This window comes from Topomyia yanbarensis, unplaced genomic scaffold (genome assembly GCF_030247195.1).
Source record: "Topomyia yanbarensis strain Yona2022 unplaced genomic scaffold, ASM3024719v1 HiC_scaffold_478, whole genome shotgun sequence".
In the NCBI taxonomy this organism is placed as follows: domain Eukaryota; kingdom Metazoa; phylum Arthropoda; class Insecta; order Diptera; family Culicidae; genus Topomyia; species Topomyia yanbarensis.
The window spans coordinates 1-25,000 of record NW_026683689.1 but is presented as its reverse complement, the minus strand read 5'-3'; the positions used below and the strand labels follow the sequence as shown (position 1 = coordinate 25,000).

Sequence of the window (25,000 nt, the reverse complement as noted above, 5' to 3'; positions counted from 1 at the left end):
CGGAGAAGACGCTTGAGAACGTGGTCTTTGAATACCCGCGATTCAAGCACGAGCGAAACAAAATGAAAACCATTGTCGGTGTGGACGTCAACAAGAACAATACTGTCCAAAGAGTGCGTGGGGACGAAGGGAAATGGGACATGCGGCGAACAGAACAGTCGTCCAGATCATGTTAGAGTTGCAATGAAGATGGCGAGAGGAACCACGACTAACCAGGCAGCAGTACAGGGCTTTGAGTCGTGGAGGTACCGATGAACTGGAAGTCATACTTCAAGCGGGATCGTCGGACCGATATTGGCACTTTACAAGACAAGACAATCTACTGACTAGACTAGATCCACCGCCAGGAAGTAGACTGAGCGTCACGTATCATCAACGATAGGTCGTTGGAGCACCTGCGAACCTGAGGTCACCCGGAATCGCAGGATTGACCTCGGCACCTGATCGACCAGTATCGAGATAACGGTGTCGAGAGAACTTTTGACCGTCGGGAAATTTCTCCGTCGAAGTAGGTTAGGCCCAACGCCGTGGCTGTGAACAGAAAGTCACCCTCCACCCATAATCGTAGGACATACCTCGGCATTTGCCCAGGTAGCATCGGTTTCCAAAGGTTTTTCCTCTGCCGCGGGGAACTCTTCATCGGTGTAGAAAAGATCCAGCTTCGGAAACTATTCCGAGTAGTTCGTAGCGAATCGCCGGTTTGAATAGTCGGGGCACCAGTGAACCGCACGCAAACCTCCATCCAAAATCGCTGAATAGACCTCGGTACTCTGTCTAACTGTATCGAATCAGGAATAACACATCCGTCAACAGCTTCGGGTGACAACCTCCGTCGAGGTAGGCTAGCTCCACTGTCGGGGAATACGCAAACAGTGACCTTCCAATCAGAATCACTGGATCGTTCTCGGCGTCCAACTTTTGGTGGAGCTTAGAGGAGTAGGGTTCGAGTTTTCTTCACTGTTCAGAGTTCCACACTCTGGTACACGATGGGCTATGGTGTGACTTTTTACAAGATGGAGAAACTGCGCGCTGTTAGTTCTGCATGTTTTTTTTTAATTTTCAAGAATATCAGCGACATTAGGCATACTAGCTACATTTTTTGCTCTGTTAGTCGTCGATGCACTTCTACGAATGGCCAGCTGCTGGTTAGTGGGTTGTGATGTGGTCTGCTTCATCCAAACGATATCTGCTTACTAATATAAGTGTGCACGATACGAAAGGTAAATACATAATAAACATATGGCGCGAAGGCAGCTCTTTTTAGCAAACCACTTTTTAACAGATTTTTTACTTTCTTTATTGTACCCTCATGTGGAAAACCAAGATGTAGTTCTACGTCAAAAAAATCAATTCCTCAAACTAAATCTAAACAAAAACATCAACAGACACAATTTGATGAAATTTCAGATGAAATATCTTTTCAACTAAGATTCCCTTCGAGTCAGCATGTGAAAATCCAACCAGCTTGTTAGGCGATGGAATGCTAACTCGGCACAAAAATTGTCCAACAAACAGCGACAGTAGCAATAAATACCTAAACAGTGTTTTTTCTAGACCTGGGGTAAACTCATTGCCGCGATCGCTCGGAGACTGAAACATGTCCATCCAATAACACAATTCATTCTCTCGTCATCAGCACTCTCGTGTCGTTGGTTCATGCCTACTTATGACAGCGGCAATTTTGCAATTCAAGGCCACAATACGCAACAGCAGTCTACACGCGGTCATATCAGGGACACTATGAGTGAAGTAAAACGCATTCACACGTCGTAGCGTCGTTGTCGTGGTCGTCGTCGTCATCGTGTGTCATCGAAGCGCGACTGGCGCCATTTATAAATATTTACATGTACTTACCACACCCCCTTGCCACAGGCCCATATGCGGATGTACATCCCGAGCACAAACTGCACGATTACATTCTTTCTTGAGTAAAATTCTTATTGCAAATCAACACACGTCGCATTCTTCTATCGATAGCTAGGATCGTTCGGCTCCAGCTCGAACGATCCTAGTTAACTACTTTTGAGGATCCATAGGTAATTGTTAACTGGGAGTAATTAGACTTGTCCATGTGCATTTAGCTTTCGCACCGAACAACAGATGAAAACTCTCGCATTCCTCTTTTAATTGTCTCTCGAAATGACATATTCAACCAAAGCTATAATTAACACAGTATCGAATTCTTAGCAGTTACAACAGCAGCAGCAGCAGCAACAGCAGTAATTTAGTAGCACAGCGGCGGCAGCTGCACGATCCTTGAAATATTTGCGACCAAGTGCTAATTACACCCCTTTGCGTTTCTTCATCCACAGATGGCGAGTACCTGTTTGCCGACCCCGAGAGCAAACTTTCCAAGTACGGTCCGAAAAGCTGGCGATCATCGCACACGCACGTAAGTATACTCAACACACACACGCGACACAACGTAAACATTGTGGTATTCTAACCAACCCATCTAATACCTGCCTGCTTTCAGGGTCTCGACGCAAACGGGAAACCTCTCCTGGAGCTACACTTCCGCGTGCAGTTCTACATCGAGAGCCCGCTAATGCTGAGAGATGAAGTGTCCCGCCACAACTACTACCTGCAGCTCAAGTACAATGCCATCAACCGAGAACTGCCGAAAGAGTGCTCGGAGCAGTCTTTGCTACTGCTTGGTGGTCTCTCGCTACAAGCCGACCTCGGAGATTGCCAGGATGAGAATGGTAGCACCAGTGGAAGTAGTAGCAGTACACCAAGCGCTACCGGTAGTACAGGTACAGCTGCTGGTGGGAGCAATAGCAGCAGCAGCACAAATAGCACCATCAGCAATAATAACAGCACAAGCAACAACAACAATAACAACACTGGCAATAATGATTATTTCCGACCGGAAGAATACATCAACCCAACACTCCGCTCAGCATGGGGCATCACAGCTCTCACTTCTTGCCATCGGGAAAACCGGGGAATGTCACGGGCAGACGCCGAAACACACTACATCCGAGAGGCGTGTCACCTGAATGAAGTCATCAATGCTCACGTGTTCCGTATGAAACTGTCGAAAAATGAGGTGGGAATGGGTTCGGTATCTCTCAGCATTTACGCAAAAGGAATTCGAATTGCTGTCGATAACTCGACGACGACCACCTTCAACTGGCCCGGTATTGGAAAGCTGAGTTTCGATCGGAAAAAGTTTGAAATTCGATGCGGAGACAACAAGATTACGCTATACTCGGTGAACGACGACAAAAACAAAATGATATTAGCTTTGTGTCGGGAAACGCATCAATTTTCTATGAAAATTGCTCCTCGGCTAACTGAAGCGATCAAAAGGGAAGAGGAGGAAAGCAGTTGCATTCACGGTTACCCGTATCTTTACTCTCGCGCACTGAACCTCCCGTACAAAAGCAAAAGTGATCAGCGAATATCGGTCATTTCCAGTACAAGTTCGAACACCACCTCCGGCATCGTGAGCGATCGGGTTCATTCGGAGGATGAGCTTGAAATTATAATCAATACACCACCTTCGGCAACACTCGCGGCGCCATCAACGGAAAGTCTCGCACTGGCACATTTACTGGACTGCCCTAGCGTAAGTCGACAAACGTCATCCGTCGGACAGGTATCGCTGAAGGATCTCGAAGGTACGTTAGCAGCTCTTTCGGTACGATCGAACCAGACTGTGCATTCGATAAGCAGCGATAGTACGGAAGCGAAAGAAAGATATGGAAAGGATTGCGAATCATCTCCCACATCCCAACACAACATTGGCTCACAGTGTTCATCGACATGCAGTACTGTAGTCGTGGCGAATGACTGCATCAGCTTACCTCAGTCTAATGCAAATGGATCGATTGAACGACGTCAAACTTCGACCTGCAGCAGCCTAGAGCTGGGGTACAGTCACACTGCTCAGAATAGCACCCTGAGTGTTGCAACTAGCACTTGCTTGGATCACGATATCAACGAGGAGGAAGAGGAAACTAATTCAGGTGTTTACACACTAGCCCATGTGCCGCCAACAGAAACTAGTGGAGTGTACACGATGAACAGCAGTGAAATGACGGGTCAATCTTCCGAAATTGCCGAGTCCGAATCACACGAGAGTTCCCATTACGGAAGTTTCCAACCCTGTCAGAGTGAGATTGCAGAACCACTAGAACCGGTTGACTCTGTCGATGGTGACTTTAGACCTCGTCTTGACAGTAACATGAACGAGTTCCGTTTGCGTTCAGACTCCACCGTTTCTGCAGCAGGATCATTCCGAGGCGATGGTAGTGACCCAACCGATAATAAACACTCACTGCTAAGTGCAGAAGAATTGACCGATTTGATCGTTGGTCGGGGAACTTATCCCACGAGGAAAACGGTTAGTCACACGCTTGATTCAGATTGTGACTATGTTACACTACCATTGCCTCTAGAGGGGGAAAGCTATCTCCAGGGTAGCGAAGATACTGCCCCAACAGAAGACGAGTACGATGACGACGTTCTACCTCCAGCTCCTCCCAAACGAATTGATAGCAACCTGCCAACTCAACGGCAATCGCTGATAAGTCTTGCTTGTTCGGACGATTCTCCTCCACCTCCTCCTCCGCCCTACAATGCTCATCACGAAACTACGGGACTTCGTGGACCAGACATTCGAGCTGATGAAGCACCCGTCATTCCACTGCGAGATCCACCTCCATACCCACAAAAGCCGACCAACATGATACGGGAACGATCCGTTCCAGTTTCCATCATGTCAACACCCAGCACATCGAGTGTACAGGCAACGTCGATTCCGGAGGAAGTTCCAGCACGCTTTATTACCACCAGACCTCATATCAACATCCTCAAAGCACATACCAGCGTGGTTGGGGAGACTCCAAAGCCTAGCTATGCCGCACCCACTGTCAACAACATCAGCAATCTTTCGCAGTCGCCAATCCCTAGCGCCGTTACGGTAGCTTCGACAACGGCTAGCGCAATTGGCATCCCAGTGGTTCCGTATCATAAAAGCATTACCTCGCCTCCACCACCATATCCGGAAATGCCGAAACCTCCGCATCGAACCTGTGTTTTACTTCCCGTCATCAAACCACGACAATATCACCCGCCACCACCACCAACGATACCACGTCAACCGCCACCGCCACCACCCACACATGCACTAGCCACAGTCTACACCGGTCAACTGGCAAGATCCCAGATTGAACTCTACCAGCAGCAACTCTACAGTGACGTAGACTATGTAATCTATCCAATCCAAGATCCTTCAATTAGTCAACAGGAGTACCTGGATGCAAAGCAAGGCTCAATTTTGGCTGCTATGGCACATAGTCCACCACCTTCTGCGTATCTAGCCTATCATACCGTACGAGCACACAACCGAAGCTGGGATGCTTGCAAAAATCACGCCATCTACCGAAGCACACCTTACCTATCGATGGCTCTATCATCGAACTCTCGCTACGCATCCACTCAGAATCTTTCGGACACCTACGTCCAATTACCGGGAGCTTACTCACCTCTGTACAGCCCATCCGTAGCAAGCCTGTGCTCGTCGTATGAGCCTCCACCACCACCTCCTCTTCGACCAAGGCCCATCTCCAGCAGTTCATCATCGATGTTTGTGCGGTCCCGTTCCGACGACAACATTCTGAACTCGGTGGAAAGCACACCTAAAATACGTCGACTTCCACCTCCTCCGCCACCACCTTACGAAACAAGAAAAGCCATTCGGAAACCACCAATTCCTCTCCCGATGCCAGAAAAACAAACACCCCCAGCGGCTGTTAAAGTGGTAACGTCCGTAGAGAAACCTCCCGAGGGTAAGTTTCAATCCTCTCTTCACTCGGTCAACGCTAAACGCAACGTTTGTCTCACAGTTCCTGCGAAACCTTCGCCTACAAAACAGCCTGGTCCTAGTGCCAAACTGCAGGCACAGATTAAGAAACAATACCCCGACTTTGACTTCAGCACGCTGAGCGCAAACACTTCCATCGATATCAAAACGTTGCGGGAAAAAAGCAAAAACCTCGATCTTCCCCTCATTTCGGCTCTAATGCACGATCGATCCCTGCTGAAACAAACCCGTGCCTTTGTCATGCCAAAACATCCCGGTAGTAAAACGGCAACGTCAATCCCCACCAGCAATAGTACCACAACCTCCAGCCCGGTCCAGTCGAACGTGCCGACCCCGCACAAGTCCAAATATCCGGTGTCCGGTCTCAGCACAACGCAGCTCGCAAAACCACGCAAATCGTCGATCGTCAGCCATCGGCACCCGAACGACAAACTGCCCCCACTGCCGGGTCAAACCGCAACCGAAGGCAATAACTACGTGATGGATCCGACGCCGGCAAAACAGAAGAGCTACAGCTCCTCGCAACCCAGTGCCTGAATGATCAGAACCCCAGATCGCTGACAGACAGACACGCCCGATGATGGGAACAATCATGGAAAACGATAGACTTTTACGTTTTGGAAACATTTTGTGTCATGCTAAAGCTAAGCTAAATAGGTTTTTGTCGTCTTAGTTGCATTTTTATAAAATGGACCATTAGATTATTTGTTTTGTGTTTAGTAAGTAAATGGCAGCAGCGACGAAAGTCACAAGGAAGATCCTGGAACAAAGCCCACAATATGACCCCACCGATCGGACACTTTTTTTTCTCTGTCGCATTCTTTTTTAGTAATCAAGAAGATGCCAAACCTCTACGAAAGCGAAGCACACAAACTCCAACAACGTTCCAAGCTTTCTTGTGGCTTTCACTAACTAAAATGCCTACGGTCATAACAAAGTGGAAGATAATAGCAGATTTGGAAGGGAAACGAAAAACACACAAACAAAAAATAAACACATTGTAGGATAGTTAAATGGAATATCTTTCAATAGTGAAAATCACTCAGGATTTTTTTATTAGAAAGCTCGTTTAGGCAAACCTAGTTCGGTTGTATTTTCTTAGCTGTAGCAAATCTTAAGTGTAAATAGGGATCAAAACAAGTTATGGCACAACACACACACAATCGATTTATGCTCCGGGTACGAGTGTCGACAAACCATAATTTTGGCATGATTCGTAAATATGGATTTAGAAGAAAGAAGCAAGGTCGCGTGCAAATTCAGTCACAACACAAACATCCATAAAAGTCGTGCCAAATTTACCCAATAAGTAGCTCACGAAAAAAAAATCATAACATTCATGAATGCTAGAATAGATAGAGTATATTGAATGCCACACAAGGAGGACAAGACTAATGATTAGAATAAAGCAGAAAGAAGGTCAAAATAAAAGCAATAAAAACTTTCCTTTCGAAATGTTTACAAACACTCTGTATAGATAAGTATTCGTCCGATGGAAAAGACCCCTGTTATTTTGAATGTAGAACCAAACGAACACTGAGTAAAAAATAATGGAATACTACACTCAAAGTGAGCCGCCATATTTATTTGATACTGAACGGAAGCGAGAGAATGTGTGATACCGCAAAAAAAGCTGGAAAGTTTGGATCGAAGACAAAAAGCTTAAGATCAACACAGGGGCAAGTAATATGATAATGGTACACATTTGCTCAAATTACCTACTGTAGGAATCTTGGTATTTGTAAGTGGTGCACGAGTGCATTGGCTTAGGATAGAGTTGAATTTTATTTAAAAGTATATTTTATTATTCTTTGTTTGAAGTGAAAGAAGGTAGAGATTATTCTAGGAAACCACTGACAAAAAAAACGAGTACGAACTGTTTTTAGGGAGTAATTAAGTAATCGTTATGTTTTTCCTATGGATATTTTAATAGATTTTTATTAACATTCTCTCTGCTCTATACAACACAGCTAAGGTTGGCATATGTACAGAACAATCTAGGGTGTAAAGCTACATATAGGTTAGTTTTTATTAGAATTTTCTTCTTTATAAGAGAAAATCCAGAAAATAAAATCAAAACTAAATTAAAAATTAAAACAAAACTGGTTGTTCTGTGTTTTACTTGTGCAATCGCACGATGACAGTTTCCAACGAGTCCACAGAAAATCGTTCAAAGTAAACACGCTCCCTTTTGGGAGATGATCCAGCGACTATCTCTCCACTGTAGAACATTGCGGTTAGATCCAGTGAAATGTTCTTTGAACCGAGATTGGTGATAGCGGCAAGTGAACTTCTTCGTGGGTACCACCTTTCAATCACCACAACGTCATTCTGGCTAGACTTTATGTCGGTATTGGACAGCTTTTGTCCCTCTTTGGTGACAGCATTCAAATAGATCGAAGGCGACCGCTTCCTCAAGGCAATCATTTCCAGTACAATATCTAAATGATGATACGATGCGGAAGCGCTTTTCGGCAACCATGGCAAGGTTCCGCGTCCTGTGAACTGACTTCCACCCCATGCCATAGCGGCAAGGTGGTGCAAATGTTGCGTCTCTAAGTGCTCACCGCTTGGATCGTGAGCTTCCTCGAGAGCTATTTCATCGCCATAGAAAATACTGACCGTACCAGGTAACATGAGCTGCATCAGTGTCGCTGCCAGAGTGGCATTTGGACTCAATCCGGAAGACAAACGTCGCTCGCTAACACCTCCCATACTCCAGTGAATCCACGGATGTTCAACGCCCTTCAGCAGTTTATCACCGATAACATCGTTAACTGAGCTAGCAATCACATCAGTCCCATTCGAAGCATCCAACAACACATCCACCAAATCCACATGGTTGAGAATATTGATGACAATTGAGTCAGGAACTTGTTCGATAAATTTTTTGCTCACGATTAAAACTCTATCACCTCCCAAGGTGTACTTCCATTCCTTAATGTTTTCCAGCAGCAATGGATCGGCGTGGAAATGTTCCAGTCCCTTGATATAGAAGCCATCGACACCACCTTTGGCCAACCAAAATCGAATCACACTAGTGATAACGTTCTCCTGCTCAGCTGGTAACGATCTGGCCAACCGGAGGAATTCACTCGTCGGTATATCATCCGTTCTATTGGGTAAATGGTCTACGTCAATCGTCGGAGGATTCAGATGATCCACAAACGGGTAAATCGGAAGGTCCAAGATCAGAGAAATATTTCTCTCATGCAGTGCGGCAGCGAATTTTTGTAGATCTTCAACCCGTCCGAGCACCTCGTCCACAGCCGTCAGCGAGGTAACATCCTGGAAGTGGTCCGGGTAGTGCTTCGAGGGAAAAATCGAATTCAGTCGAACGGCTGCGATTCCTAGACTTTTAAAATACTCGGCTCGACTGATCAAACCTCGAATGTCGCCCAGACCGTCATCGTTGGTGTCTTGGAAGCTGGCCGGGAATACTTCGTAGAAGACGGAACCTTTGTACCAGGCGACTCTGTGAATTTGGAGAGAATAAACAACAAAAATATATTTACTATCAGGTTTTGACGAATTGTAATAGGATAGTATAGTAGACAACTACAGGCCCGCTGAGAAGGGACCCCGTGTTTTGAACAGAAACTGTAATTCCGACCAATATTATTCGACAAAAATTTGTTTTAATATGAAATTAATTTTTTTTATGTATATAACGATAGTTTGTCTCTCTGAGAATATTGAGTTTCTATACAAAAATTTCCTAGAAATTTTGGTTTTTCATTTCTTACAAAAGAAACGTATAGGATACGCTCAAACTTTGATAACTTTTTCTCATATACCAATCGATCCAGCTCGACAAATTGGGACAATCTCTGTATGTGTGTGTGTTTTTTGGAGAGCAGAAAAATCTTTAAAGAATGCCCTAAACAGGAAAAACATGTACAAAAACCAACATCTCAGGCAACGGGTTTGGGCTGCCACCCGACTCGCTAAAACAATTGCTCTTGCCCAGAACCTGATTCCTCCTCGGCACTACTTTACGGCATAAATTCGGGAGGGTTTTTTTACGTGCATGGCACCCACTATAACCCAACTATTTAGTAGTTAGTACGTTCAGTAGGGTTACAGCACACTGAACACCACCAGCTCTCGACACAGACTGGCAGTTTCTGCATGGCAGTCGGAAAGCTAGCTGTGGTTCGAGACTTAATGTTGTTCCCCTAGGAAGACAATCTGGGCGGCAAACTTCAGATTGTCTTATATATCAAGCCCTTCCCTTATGCCATTCATCACCGCTGCTCCCTTCTCGTACCATTCAGCACCACTTACTCGTTGAGCTCCTGACTTATTCGCAAAGTACTCAGTCTAGTCCCCGACGATGGACCTAGCCTACTCCGACAGAGAATTCCTCGGCGAGAGAAGTTCTCTCGATACCAATTCTTCTTTGGTTTTAGCACCACAACTTCTTAAGCCCTTTGGCTCCCTTCTTGTTCCATTTTGCCCCACTCCCCGATGAGCCATTCAGCTCCTGAGTTTACTAAAATCTTGTTCGCGAGCTACTCGGTCTATTCTGTGACGATGGACCCAGACTACGGAGAATTCCGCGCCGAGAGAGGTTCTCCCGAAACCGAGCTAGTCAACCGGGTGTCAAGATCAGCGCGGTGATTCCGGTGGAGCAGGGCGTCTAGTTCAGGGCCGGCGGAAAGCGTGGGTAGTATGGGTAGTACTACCCACTCGAAAATAACCGAGTGGGTAATTACCCACTCGAAATTTTTAACCATTTTAAAAAATTTAGATGTGCGACGCATTCATCTCGCACTACACACATTTGAAAACATCGATGTACCACAATTCCATTTGCATAAACGAACGTGATTTAATGTGAATGTAATGTAAGCGTGTGCATTGCGAAAAGGGAAAAAAATCCTTACTAATGGACCCCTCACCCTATGCTTTCTACCCACTCGGGCATAAAGTGTTTCACCGCCCCTGGTCTAGTTAACTGATGCCCCGACGACCCGCGACTGGTGGTGTCCCGTCGCGGTCAACTCAATGTAGACCCCGGCGGTCAATCTAGCTAACGTTGATGGAGCCTCTCGGGTCAACCGGTAGGGTGCCCTGGTCGATCTTGCGATTCCGGGTGGAGCGTGGCGTCCGGTTCGCTGGTACCCCGGCGACCCAAACCCGGTTTTTTTATCGTGGTCTACTCGACTAGTCCCCGGCGGTGAATCTAGCATACTTTTACGGAAAGTTTCCCTGCTATGATTGCTCTCCCGAAACCGTTACTGGCTGTTTATCACGCTATTTCCTTTGTAAGGCAGTCATTATCTGCGCCACCACTCTGTTGACCACTTTCCATGTGTTCACGTCGCTTGTCATTCAGTAGACGACATTATCCGAGTTGTTGTCCGGCCCTCCCGTTTCGAGCATTGCGAGCTATTGTGTTCGTTGCCTTCACCGACTTTTCGCAGGCGTAGTCGACGTGGTTGTTGAAGCTCGACCGCCATCGATTATCACTCCTAATTGTTTCTGTGCACGCTTCGATGCAATCATGTGCCCTCCAACGTCGATCTGCATCCGCTGAACTGCTTACAGTTGCGTACATCCCGTTTCAAAAAGTTGGACCGAAAATGGAGCCCTGAGAAACGCCCGCTGTGACTCGCGTTAGCTTCGCTCGTCTCGTACAGTAGTACAGCTCTTCGCTTCTGTTTAGATGCCTTCGCGGCACTCTCGAGCACTGTCCTAATTCCATCCACTGTCGATGCTTCTTTGCGGAGTCCGAACTGCATCTTGGACAATTTGTGCATTTTGTCAACCTGTTAGGTTCTTTCCAGGAGTTTTCCGAGTGTATCCAGCAGACATATGGGCCAATGCGAGGCCGAATCGCCCGGTGGCTTCGGCAGCAACACCAGTTCATATACCTTCCACATTTCGGGGATGTTGCCTTCATTTAAATACTTCTACAGTACCATCCTAAAAATGTCCAGATATGTCAGGATCGCTGTTATCAGCACCACGTTTGGTATTCCATCCGGACCAGGGGCTTTCTTAATGTCAGGCTTTTCGATGCTTCTGCGAGCTTAACGTTAGTCGCTTGCCGATCGTCCGTGTTTGCTCCTTCTTCTTGGTTGTACGGTGTCGGTGGCCAGATAGTTGGATCGTGCTTCGGTAAAAGACCATCGACGATTATCTTCAGCTTATATGGGCTCATTTTCACCATCACGGCTCGGTACGCGTCGCCCCAGAAATTGGCGTCTACTTCTCGGCACAGTTACTTGGGGCAATCTGACTTGCTAAGCCTTATCTCCCATTTAAAATCGGCTTCCCAAAACGCTGCCTTGTGCTCTTCTCTATCTGGTTCCGATATTACTCTCTGAGTCCGCCTTCTGGCTCTGAGACAAGCAGTGCGTAGCGTACTGAGCGCCTCATGTCACCAGTAAGCTGGACGCCGTCTATTGCATGGTTGTTAGATATCCACGCTCATTGTCCTGCCAACGTCCCAAGTGCCTCAACGAAGAGTTCTTTGTTGAAGGCTTTCGACTTCCACTTTCGCTCGCCCGCATCCTTCTCCGTGCCTGAGGAGGGTTCTGTTGGTCAACGCGGTAGCGAATCGCCTGGTGGCCGCTATGCGTATACGTTTCGCATACTCTCCAATCCTTGTTCGCCGTCAATGAGGAACTACAGAATGTAACGTCGATGATAGACTCCATCCCGTCTCTTCGAAATGTGCTAACAGAATATGCCACAATCGTACGTCTAACTTCGCTAGAGCTTCCAGCAGGATGAACCCTCTTCTGTTGGTTACTCTACTGCCCCACTCCACAGCCCAGGCGCATAAGTCACCACCAATCACTATCGGCTTCCGACCGATCAGCTACTCGGTTAACTTCTCCAGCACAAGGCTGAATTGTTCTACTATCCACCTTGGGAGCAACAGCTGCACACGAAGACGCCATTGGTATTGGCGATCACTTCTTGAAGGGGGGTTCTGCCCATAACTTGTATCACAGCCGTTCCCGATCTATCCGCCACCCAGCTACCGTTATCAGGATCGGGGCTTGATACGGCTCTGCAATCAAAGAGAAATCAAACATAGGTTCTGTCGTAGACCGTCACAACAGTTGCTGAGCGGTGTCACGGTGATTCAGTTTTTGCTGGGTTATCTCCATTACCGTTGGCCTGCAGTCGCCCTCTTGTAGGTAAGGCATTTAAAGCCTCCCGCCTGATGGTAGTTTTAATCCGCTAGAGTGCAAAGCATGCACTTCGGTCTCGGCATGCAGTCTCTCGCAAGATGGTCCGTCTCGCCGCATTTCTAGCACATCCCGGATATATTCAGGCCTTTGCAAGCCCCTGCCAAATGTCCAAAGCCCAAACACTTGAAGCATTTCTCCGCTTGATTATTCACTCGTGGGGCGGCTCTCAATGGGCATCTCGACCATCCAAACGTAACCTGAGTTCCTCCATATCCCTTCTTTGACCATCGTCATGTACACCTCGCCCAGGTTACACTGCTGCTTCAGTGCGCCTCTCAGCTCGTCTTCCGTCGTGATTTCATCAAGGTCCATCTCCGGGTTTAAGGTTTTAACTTCTGCCTTTTCACCCATTGATTTGGTAGTGGTCTCTTGCAAGGTCGAGTTGCTAGTCGTGGGATCCTTCTTCAACTCTAAGAGCATATCGCCTTTTTGGGTACGCCTGATTCTTACCACGTTTTTTCCCAAATCCCTCAGCTAAGGGTCCTCTCTAATCTTCTTGAGCAGCGCTGCATTCGTCGTCACGTCATTGACATTGATGAGCACAGCTTCTCCCTTCGGCGCCTTCTGATGGCCCGAGGCTTTTCCTTTCCACTTCACTCCCCTTTTCGCTCCTCGAGTGTTTGACTTTTGGGCCCGCTTGGTCTTCCGTCTCCAGGTGAGGTTCTTGTCCTCTTTGGAGCCACGGAAACTGGCGTGTTCTTCACTCCAATCAGCTTCTCCTTCCCTTGCTTTGGAGGGAATAGGAAGATAGTAGCTTTAGCCGACGTCAATGCTGGCCCAGCTACATCAGGTCCCCGTTGCCGTGTCATACTCCTTCACGGCAGACACTAGCGCCCTTCGGATTCAGAGAACCATCTCATTAATGCCCTTATGGACGTTATTTCTCGCATCCATAAACTTGTGGAGCTCCTCAACCAAGTACTTTGCTGCCACTATTTTAGGCTTCTGTGCGATGTAACTCATCCGGCCGTGCTCTGGCTGATGTTGCTGCTGCCTCTTCTCCTTCTGCTCTTTCTGAATAACATCAGCTGTTGCTGGTGGTGACCAAATCACCAGCGGTGAACGGATTCGCCGGGGAATGGTCTTTCCGAACCTAGTACCAGAAACTAAATGGTGACGAGCTTTGAACATACCTGGGGACAAGGGTTTGTCGGGACGGAGGCAGCCGTACTGTTAACCCAATTACCATTTCAAGTCGGTGTCATCCTTCCTTACACAGTTAGTAGAACAGCGCGCCTGTCAACCCAAAGTCGCCGTCCAATTCGTGAACCGTGTCCTGTCCGTTGACGTTCGCCATGATCAGTATGCCGTAATCAGGATGTTACTGGCATCGATCCTGGTGTGCCAGTTGGCTGTGCTAGAGTGCTTTTACTGCTAAGATCTTTGATTATTGAAATCGAGGATCTTAGCAGAAGCGGCAAAGACTCACTTCGTCGGAGCTGCTCTCAGAATTATGGGTTTTTTAGAGGATCAGCAGAGCCCAATCCAAACCATATCCTAGCAAGACTCCCCTGCAACCTCGCAGTAGGTCTGGAGGGTTGGGTAGTCAAGCCCCTGAACTGTTGTCCTTCCTGTCCATGCGGCCCCCAAAAATATATGTGTATGTGTGTATGTAAAGGTATGTATTAGGGTGGGGCAAAATGGTCGTTTTTTCAGCACAGCACTTTTTTGGTTACTTTTGGGGTCCCAAACAACTGTGCAAAATTTGGGGTCGATTGGTGTTGACCCGGCGTAGCGCATTGCGTTTGAAATTTGTATGGAGATTAGTATGGGAAAACCTACATTTTTGCATTTTTAATTCTACAGACTACAATTCTTCCTTTAGTATGCAAACAAATAGATAGAAGTGTAGTCCAGGATATGTTGAACAACTTTGCCGAAGGATGTATGGTGTTAGAATGTCTCTAAGCCAAGTTATAGCTGTTCAAAGTTCGATACATCGAATTAAATGCCAAAAATCATTTTTATTGCCAGGAAGAATTGTAGTCTGTAGAATTAAAAATGCAAAAATGTAGGTTTTCCCATACTAATCTCCATACAAATTTCAAACGCAATGCGCTACGCCGGGTCAACACCAATCGACCCCAAATTTTCCACAGTTCTTTGGGACCCCAAAAGGAACCAAAAAAGTGCTGTGCTCGATTGATGTGGCTATGATTACGTTTTTCCATATAACAATGCCCCACCCTAGTATGTATGTGTATGTATGTGTATGTATGTGTATGTATGTGTATGTATGTGTATGTATGTGTATGTATGTGTATGTATGTGTATGTATGTGTATGTATGTGTATGTATGTGTATGTATGTGTATGTATGTGTATGTATGTGTGTGTATGTGCGTCTATATGTATATGTCCAAAAATGTCGCTCACTTTTCTCAGAGATGGCTGAACTGATTTTCACAAACATTGTCTTGTCAGAAGTACGACATACCCATTGGCAGTTATTGAATTTCTAATAGATCCAACTTCCGGCTCCGGTAATACAGGGTGATGAGAGCGATTATACAGCCAATCCCGGTTTTAACGAACTCTGCGATGAACGTAAAAAGGTGAAAATGTTTCCAAACTGACCACAATTACTTGGATTTGTAGTACTAGTTCACTAACAGCCACTCAAAGTCTCTTTGACCACATTGACCACCATCATGGGTTTTCGGAGGAGGGCATAGCGTAGTTGGTAAATCGATTGCCTTGTATGTAGCTCACCCGGGTTTGTTTCTCAACTCCGCACATAGCGTTAGAATTTTTTCTAACCCATAAAGAGGCGAATGACCATAAGGTTAAAACCTCTATAATCAAAATAAAAAAAATCATGGGTTGCAGAAGCACCGGCGGAAGTATCCAAATTCAGAATAACAGTCATATCGGTTTCTCGGAGATGACTTGACCGATTCGACCGAACTTAGTCTCTAATGAAAGATTTCATCCCCGTAAATGGCTGGCAGCTGGTTGTGTCGTGTAGTGAAATAGCAAATTCATAGACATCATAGACGATTCCGGAAGTACCCCGGAAAAGTAGCTATCTGTTAAAATTAACAAACTCACATCAGTTTATCGGGGATGGTAGGGCCGATTTTCATAAACTTGGTCCCAAATGAAAGGTATGTTATCCGAAATCGAATTCGTGTTTCCGATTCCAAATATCTTTCAAATGCAGTTGATCAGTAGATTTCATACGCATCAGACGCAAAAGCTTCTCTGCTGGTTTAAATCTGAAAAATCAGTGCGCAGACAATAGTTATTGTTCTCCTCACTTTAAACAATAAACGGAACCCTCAATAGTTTTCTGAGCGGAATAAAAAAAATGGAGACATCTAAGAAGAACACGTTGGTTTTCGAATTCCCGATTGACGCTCCAGGACCATCTTTAACCGACATTCGCTTTGTGAAAAATATAAACGCCGATCCGGCGACAATGGACACATGCTACCGGAACGCTGATGATAGATGCATCTTCATTCGCTTCAAATCAGCTGAAGCATTCAACGAAGCCAGACTACGAAATCCGGATAACCTCACTTTCTGGTATGGTGATGGGAACACGACCAAAGTTAAGATGTCCGTTGCGGGAGGAATCTACAAATATATTCGTATTTTTAATCTGCCTCCAGAGGTAGATGACGACGACATCGGCCGAGTATTATCACGTTATGGTAAGGCACAGAAACACGTGCGAGAAAAGTTTCCGCCGGAATGTGAGCTTGATCTGTACTCAGGAATTCGCGGGGTTTATATGGACATTCAAAGAGAGGTTCCGGCTTCGCTCTTCTTCCACGGATTTACTATGAAGGATTTAAGAATCGCTGCTTCTTCTGCAGAGCCGATGATCACCTGAAGGCCAATTGTCCAACATTGGCTGAATCAAGCGGAAAAAACAGCAGCAATGAATCTGAAATAGCGAACACAAAGACATATGCGCAGGTTATAATAGAAGGTCAGGGGACATCTGCTAAACCCACAGCCGGGTCCAGCCGGACCGCTGAGCAGCCATCAGTTGAATTGTCCAAGGAACATGGCGGTGTTCAAAATGGCGTCACAAATAGTGAGGAATACGTGGAGGATGCAGAAACCGATATAAGCAATGAAGAAATGGACGTAGACAATGCGGGATTGAGGCTGAAGCGAGCATTGACCGATAGCACAACTTCCCACTCGGAGGCAGGATCGAATGAGTCACAGGACGAAGCAGAGACAACAAAAATATAGAAGAGCACATCCAAGAGGCAGAAAAGTAAAGATGAAACAACAGGACAAGCTACGGAGCCTAGTCCTCTGGAATCTATCCAAAACATTCCCAAGGATATGGACGGAGATGTTGAAACCGCTACGCAGTACGAGAAAAGCCAAGCTAGACCGAAGCGAACAACTGGACGCAGTACTAAACGATGAAAGGTGAGGTAAACTTATAATCATAGCTCAAACATCATGAATTTGATTCGAAAAATTGGATCAATCAACATCAATGCTATAGAAATTGCGGCTAAAAAACATCTGTTTAAAGACTTTGTCCTTAATTCGGACTTGGATGTAGTTTTCATCCAAGAGGTTCATTTCGAAAACTTTTCATTTTTGCCACAATATACGGCTTACGTAAATATTAGTAAACAAAATAAAGGAACCGCCGTATTAGTTCGAAAATCGATACCAGTCAAAAACCCTTTGCTGGACCCTTCAGGACGAATAGTTTCTTTAGAAATCAATGATATTAACTTCATAAATATTTATGGGCACTCGGGAAGCCAGTATCGATCTGAGCGAGACGATATGTTTAAAAATGAACTAGCGATACATCTAAACAGACCTAGTGCAAAACATCATGTCATTGGAGGGGATTTCAATTGTGTAGTCGATCAAAGCCATACAAAGAACCATGCTTATAACATCAGCACAGGACTGAAATCCTTAATTTCACTTCTGCGCTTGAAAGATTTAGACAGGGAAGTCAACAAAACTGTTCCTATGAAATTTACTTTTATTAGAGGTAACTCTGCATCTAGATTGGATCGTTTCTATGCCACATCAGATTTTGTTAAAAGGGTGAAGAACTTTGAAACGATTCTAGTAATGTTCTCCGATCATCATGCGGTTAGATTTCAATATACGATTGATTGTAGCGATAAAACAACTCCCGTCGGCCGCGGCTATTGGAAGGTGAACAGTAGCTTTTTGAAGGACGAGGAGAACAGAAGTGAGTTTTCTAGTCAATATAATGAAATAAAGTTAAGGGAAAAATACACGAAAAATTTTTCAGAATGGTGGTCTATAGATCTAAAGGCAAAGATTCGACAATTCTATCAAAAAAAATCAAAGACGCTCAATAGAAAAGTATCGAATATGAAAGAATCTTTGTATATAGCATTAGGAAAATGCATAGATAAGCAAGCTATAGGTGAAGATGTCTCATTGGAGTTAGGAGAAATCAAATAAAAATGGTAGAAATAGAGCATAATCGTCTGTCATATTTGGAACAATATATTAATCAGGCATCCTTACTGGCTGAAGAGAAAATGAGTATGTATCAAATTTCATCACAGATCAAAAAAAAAAACTCGACCCTTAAATTGAAAAATTCCGACGAGGACAACAGATGTAATAGTGCAAAAGCCTACGAACACTACAAAAAAAAAATTTACAAAGATAGAAGACGACAAAAATTTTGACAACTTTGCAGTTTTAAGATATATCACAAACCAACTAAGTACAGAGCACCAAGCATATTTACAAAACCCCTTTAGTGAGCTAGAGCTGAAAAACGTTATTACAAATGCAACAGAAAAGAAAGCACCTGGGCCTGACGGAATTAGCTACGAATTTTATGCTTGTCACTTTGATTTACTGAAAAATGACCTACTTAAACTTTGCAATGGAATTTTAAACGGAACAATTAAACCTGCAGATAATTTCTTCCCAGGCATAATAACGCTTATTCACAAAAAAGGGAATAATGCAGAGCTAGAAAACTTCAGACCAATTAGTTTATTGAATACAGACAACAAAATATTAATGAAACTGATAGCGGGTCGTTTCACGAAAGTAATGGAAAATTTACTAGAGGAAGGACAAACAGTGGGAAAAGAAAACAGGTCATGCCTAGATAATCTAGATGCAATACGAAATCTAATAGTCAAAGCTCAACAATCGAAAAAGTATAAATTTATATTATTAACTATTGATTTAGAGAAAGCCTTTGATTCGGTGAGTCACGAGTGCTTATGGAGGATATTGGGAAAATTCCAAATTCCAAATCAATTGATTATGTGCTTAAAAGCTATATACAAAAATGCTACTTCTAGAGTTTTAGTAAATGGGTTTTTGACCCACTCGTTTAAGATTGGTAGATCAGTTAGACAAGGATGCCCAATGTCGATGATTATGTTCTCCTTATACATAGAACCCTTAATAAGATCTCTGTATTCAAGTTTGAATGGACTACTACTCACAAATAAGTTTCTTAAAGTATTCGGATATGCAGATGATTTGACAATTGTAATTAGGAATGAAAATGAATTCAACTTAGTTATGAAATTAATAGACGAGTTTTCTATGTTTGCTCACATCACCATGAATCTCAAAAAATCAGCTTTTCTCAGAATAAATGAATGTAAGATGGGTCCAGTTCAAATAAAAGAAAAAGAAAATGTTAAAATATTAGGAATGATAGTAGATAAAAACTACAAAAAAATGATCGAAAAAAATTGCGAGGATTTGATACAGAAAATACAGGCATCTCTCTCCATTCACAGCTCAAGAAATCTAAATTTAATCCAAAGAGCATGGTTTCTGAATACATATGTTTTAGCCAAATTATGGTATATTGCACAGATCTTACCAATGGAAAACAAATATTTTGCAAGAATAAAAATTATAACAGGTAGGTTTTTCTGGCAAAACAATCCAATCTATAAAGTATCAAGAGATCAGTTATAGGGTGATGAGCCTATTTTCACCATACTAAGCAAGGTGCCTCACTAATTCGGTAATTTCTTGCCTTACAATCAATGGAATGCGTAAAAATTGACATCAACCGCTGTGCTTCGTGGTTAAGAACCAATATAATAACACAAATGCGTTGAAAACAGTAAAATTCTCGTGTTTGAGCACAATGAAAGCTCGAATCGAGTGCCCCTATTGTTGCGCTACCATTTGACTCAATGCGTTGAACAAAGATGGCAGGCACTGCTCTAACCAACGGCTTGAAATGGGTACGGTGATAATAGAAACATGGTGCAAATAGGCTCATCACCCTACTTGTGTTCGGAAAAAGGAGGTATTGGCCTAATAGACGTAGAAAACGAAAGCACTTTTTATAAACTCTCTGATATCTAAAAGCAGAAGTTTCATTCACAAACACTATTTGCTGGTAACGGTTGGATTGGTAACGGTCTACGAGCAACAACGGAGTTGATAACAATGTCCCAAATTATAATACGAGATGCGAATTTGGATTCCTGTATGAAAATTTACAACCATCTTAGAGCAGAAAAAATTGTACCCGTTAAAATACAAGAAAAGTTTCCTCAAGTTGACTGGGATAAAATTTGGGAAAATATGAGTAAAAATTTTATAACTTCCTCAGCAAAGTCAAGTGTTTGAGATTTTCAATGACATTGTGCCAAACCAAGTTAAACTGTCCAACCACAATATCAATCACACAAGCAATTTTGTGTGTGAAACATGCAGAGATGTAGACAACAATGTACACAGAATCAAGAAATGTAAAGGCTCAAAACTGGTTTGGGATTGGATTACAAATGTAGTTAAACACAGATATAAAGTCAATCATACAACACCAGAACTAGTATTCACAGACGTTTTTATTGTTAAAAATTATAAAAAGAAGGCAGCTTTATTTTTAGTTTCGGAGGAAATTAACTATAATATGAAAAATTACAACAAAGGCAGCCTTTTCGATTTTCAAAGGAAATTAAGAAACATAAGATGGAATAACAGATATGCTTTTAGAAAGCATTTTGGTTCAGCTCTAAACACATTTTAAAATAAATGTTTGAATGGAGAGAGAATCAGAAAAGATTTTTAGGAATACTTACAACCAATGTATAAATTAGTTTGTAAGTAGTTGTAAGCCTGTTTTATATGTGATTTCTTGTAAGAATGTAATAAAATTTAAAAAAAAAATGCATGAAACGTCGAGATGTTATGTTATCTCGATTTTCGACTGAAATCGACTTTTTAAGACCTGGCCGATTTCGCATCCTTTTTTCAATTTGAAAATGTTCGTAAACAGGCATAAATTATTCTTCCTACACATGGTGCGAACATTACCCTTCTTCTTCCACCAGCAGATCAAGACGACGACCAAACCGCCAATTACTGGTTCTGATGGTTCAAATGTTCGATTTGGCATTATTTCTTTTACAAAATTTTAGAACTCGAGCTTTGATTTCTTTTCTTGTATATAGTTGTCTTGTCATATAAAATAAAAATGTAATATATACATTTAAAAAGTTTTTAATGAATATAAACAACGATGAAATTCTAGTGTTCATGGTTGAGAAAGGCACAATTGCTAAGAAGTTTTAAACAGTTTTTTTTAAAATTCAGGTTGTTTTTTATTCCTCGATAGTACTACAAACAAACTATCTATCGCTTTTTCAATTAAAATTTGAATAAAAACATTTTGATTGTCGAACTATTGGTGGGGGCCCTTATGTATGAATTTTCTCTCTCCGGCCCTGGACAACTTTTAATTTTCCAAAAGTACTAGAATAAAACAATGTTACGGGAGTGACAACCTGTGAGAGATGACGCAAGTACACATCGAAGTGTCATAACGTAGATACCATTGTAGCATGTGACTGAAAACGTATGTTGTGTTTTTGGATAACACAGAGGTAAAGGATCTACAAATAGATCGACACAGAAATGTTCGATACCAAAGCTAGCTACCATAAATTTCAATATTCTATTAAGCTCTAATAATCAAATATAGCTACCTAAAAAGTTATTTCACTACTACCTTTAAAGAAGGTTCGACGAAACCCACTATTGTATATTTTAACTTTTCATGGAACATAATATTGCTGAATCGACATCTATAGCAACCAAGCGCCTCCTTCAGTACATCAGCACCGACCGATAAACACCACGTAAGCGCAAACTTCTTCTGTTTGTTCCCGGAATTATTCACTTTCATCGTTTATACGACTGCATTGTCAACATGCAAGCCGTTCCCAACCACAAAAAAATCACCACCCTCGCCTCATACTCTACTTCAACCCCATACTTACGGTGGATTACACGACTTGGGTAGCGTTGCTATCATCGTTACAACAATGCCCACCATGGCCGCGATTCCAGACAGAAACACAAAAAAGGTACACTTCCGGATCAGCGGCCAGTTCCAGTACACGAAGCTTGGCATTCCCTTGGTGATGGGTATTTTCAACGTTCCCGTCAGATACATCCCATTGTCCTGCACCTTCCCGTCGCTTGTCTTACGCAGGTGCTGATAATCTCCGAACATGTTGCCGGCTCCTGTCGTACAACCACCAACCATTCCAATTCCGGAACTACCGGAGGAACTGGTTTCTGCAGCAGGATCATCGCCGGCTACTATATCGCAATTGTCGCTGTTTCCCATATCCAGTGGAGTCAACGGATGAGTGAAATCCAACGGTGGACTGGGGGTTCCCGGCAGTAGTAAACATGTGGATGCGTCCTCTTCCGGGAGGAACGTCGACACCGAAGGCGATGTAGTCAAAGACTCCGGCAGATCGGCACTCAACAGCGTCGGATCGGTGGAGATTTGCAAATGGTTCATTGTCTGTTCCGTTTGATTGATATGCCCTTTTTCTATTACTGTTTCATCAGGTTCAAATCACACGAAAGTGCAAATTCTCACTGGTTGCACAACACTGTCTAGCACTCTACTACAGCAGCTCACTGAAGCAGTGTGCGGAGCAAGATGGTATCTATTTTGCTCACGATGATCGACAATAACACCACTCGGATATGGGCCCCAGTCGGTAGCACCAATACCAGCAACCTGGAGGGTGGGTAAACGCTTACGGTTGTGATGAGCACGCGAAAGGCGGTGTCGCTATTCAATTGACACAAATCAACGAATAAGTGATCACTTGATCGTGAAAATGTTATTGAATTGGGAGAACACTTGTGGTCACCAACAACGTCACAATAAAGTCACTTTCCAAGCGAATATTTTAAACACCAAATCTTCGCTAATCAAGGCTATTGTATCTCACGCACTACGACTGAATGAAAAGAATCATTTATAGCAGAAGTAAAATGTTCCAAAGTTAGGAAAAGATCTGGCGCATGCGCGGGATTTTCTTATTTTTCACCAACACGCGGAAATTTTATCCCTAAACAAACGGCGTGTATGATATGCATTGTTTGGGAAAATTTATGCAATGTCTGCATTTAGAGCATATACATCGTAGAACAGAAAAAGACATGATAGGGTGGCATTTTTGAGTATCATAGCAAGATGTTAAAAGGATGTGGTATACTAGAACTATTTTGATCCTCACCATACTTTTAACCTGGATCGATAACTAAATTGTTGAGATTTTTCTATGCACAATTGTATAATTGTTAATATAAAAATTAAATATTTTCTAAAAACGTGCTCGATCCATCCAACAGTGTGATGTGTAATGTGTAATTCTTATAACTCTTCATTCGAATATTATATTGATTGAGTACATTTAAAACATTATGTTACGCGATGTTTTTGATAACACATACTAACAGGTCAAGAAATCTCAAATCAGCATGGACCCAAGCAACACGGTATGTTGATAAGCTGTTTTACAACACCTGTGACAAACATTAATTTGTGAAAATATTCGTGCAGCAAGCGTTATTCAACTGATATACAATTAAAAAGCGCAAGACGTGGAGCTTATACGCAACAGGTTCATTTGTTACGAATGATGTACCAAGAATCATACTAACTACAGAGATTGTTGCAATAATGCTAGCGATTGCTTTGAAAACAACTTTGTCGAAATGAAATGAAACTTAATGTGTTTCATGAAATTGTTATTCAAACAAAGCATAATTATTATGTCCACATTCGAATATGACAATATTATTAATGTGGATGAAAATGTATAACCAATAAAAATGAATCGAGTAATTGTTGAAAATACTTTGATATTTTTAAAGGGCCTTAAATCATCGTTGATATAAACTCAATAAATTTTATGCTAATTATGTGCAATATTTATCGTACGCAAAGCACTGCGTTCAAATATGCTTTTTTCGAGAGTAATCAAAAATTTGAAGCATATTAATGATGAAAATTTTGGGTACTGATCATAAAATCTAAACATATTAACTGTTCGTCACCAACTTTTATCGAGAAACAATTAATTCTATCACTAAATATGGCGGTTGTTTTTATTTCTACTATGTTCATCTATGTATGGAGAACCAAAAATCCGGACATGCAATTGCATTCCTACAGGGCAGTTACATATCAAATGATTTGAAGTTCCGAAATCGGATTCATAAAGATCACACGAATAATACTCAACACGCTGAATAATAATTGTGATAATTGAGTTTGCAATGTCCAGTTTGTGCCCTGATTAGGAGACTTCTAATCACTAAAACTACCTCTTTACTACCCGTACCATGACGACCAGGCCCGTGTGCAAGGGGAGGGTTTTAGGGGTTCAAACCCCTCCCATGGGGGTTTTGTATTACTTTCAAAATATTATAAACTTCCTGTTCAGGGATGAAATTATACAGCGAGCCGTGTCATTCGAGTTCGGTCACTCTAGAAACAAGTCGTTGAAAAAACCAAGGAAGAAACCTCGCGAAGGTGGCTGGTAAGGGGTGTACGTTATGTTGGTCGGCATCTCTGGATCGGTTCATGTTTTGGCATGTTTCGATATTAGCACTAGTTGTGAGTAGATCAGCTTCACAGCAAAGGTCGGTCAGCGGACTAGCAAAGTGATCTA

General features: G+C 43.2%; 2 protein-coding genes across 2 annotated transcripts; one reads left to right on the top strand and one right to left on the bottom strand.

Moving 5' to 3' along the window:
• Positions 1-2,312: 2,312 nt before the first annotated feature.
• Positions 2,313-6,902, top strand: LOC131695615 (protein expanded; the record flags this gene model as incomplete). The annotated part of the gene is made up of 3 exons (XM_058984145.1): positions 2,313-2,392; positions 2,477-5,798; positions 5,856-6,902. Coding segments are annotated over 3 exons (3,917 nt in total), but the record flags the coding sequence as incomplete, so codon positions are not given.
• Positions 6,903-7,920: 1,018 nt separating this feature from the next.
• On the bottom strand, positions 7,921-23,331 carry LOC131695617 (neutral and basic amino acid transport protein rBAT-like). The gene is made up of 2 exons (XM_058984146.1): positions 22,298-23,331; positions 7,921-9,308 (listed from the first exon to the last, which is right to left on the bottom strand). The coding sequence occupies exons 1-2, from the start codon at positions 22,828-22,830 to the stop codon at positions 7,952-7,954; spliced, it is 1,890 nt and encodes a 629-aa protein (XP_058840129.1). The 5' UTR covers positions 22,831-23,331; the 3' UTR covers positions 7,921-7,951.
• Between the last annotated feature and the right edge of the window lie 1,669 nt (positions 23,332-25,000).

Coding starts and splice junctions, on each gene's coding strand:
- LOC131695617 (XM_058984146.1), bottom strand. CDS start 22,830: ATGAACCATTTGCAAATCTCCACCGATCCGACGCTGTTGAGTGCCGAT. Junction 9,309..22,297: donor CCCAAGTCGTGTAATCCACC/GTAAGTATGGGG, acceptor CCAAATTCACAG/AGTCGCCTGGTACAAAGGTT.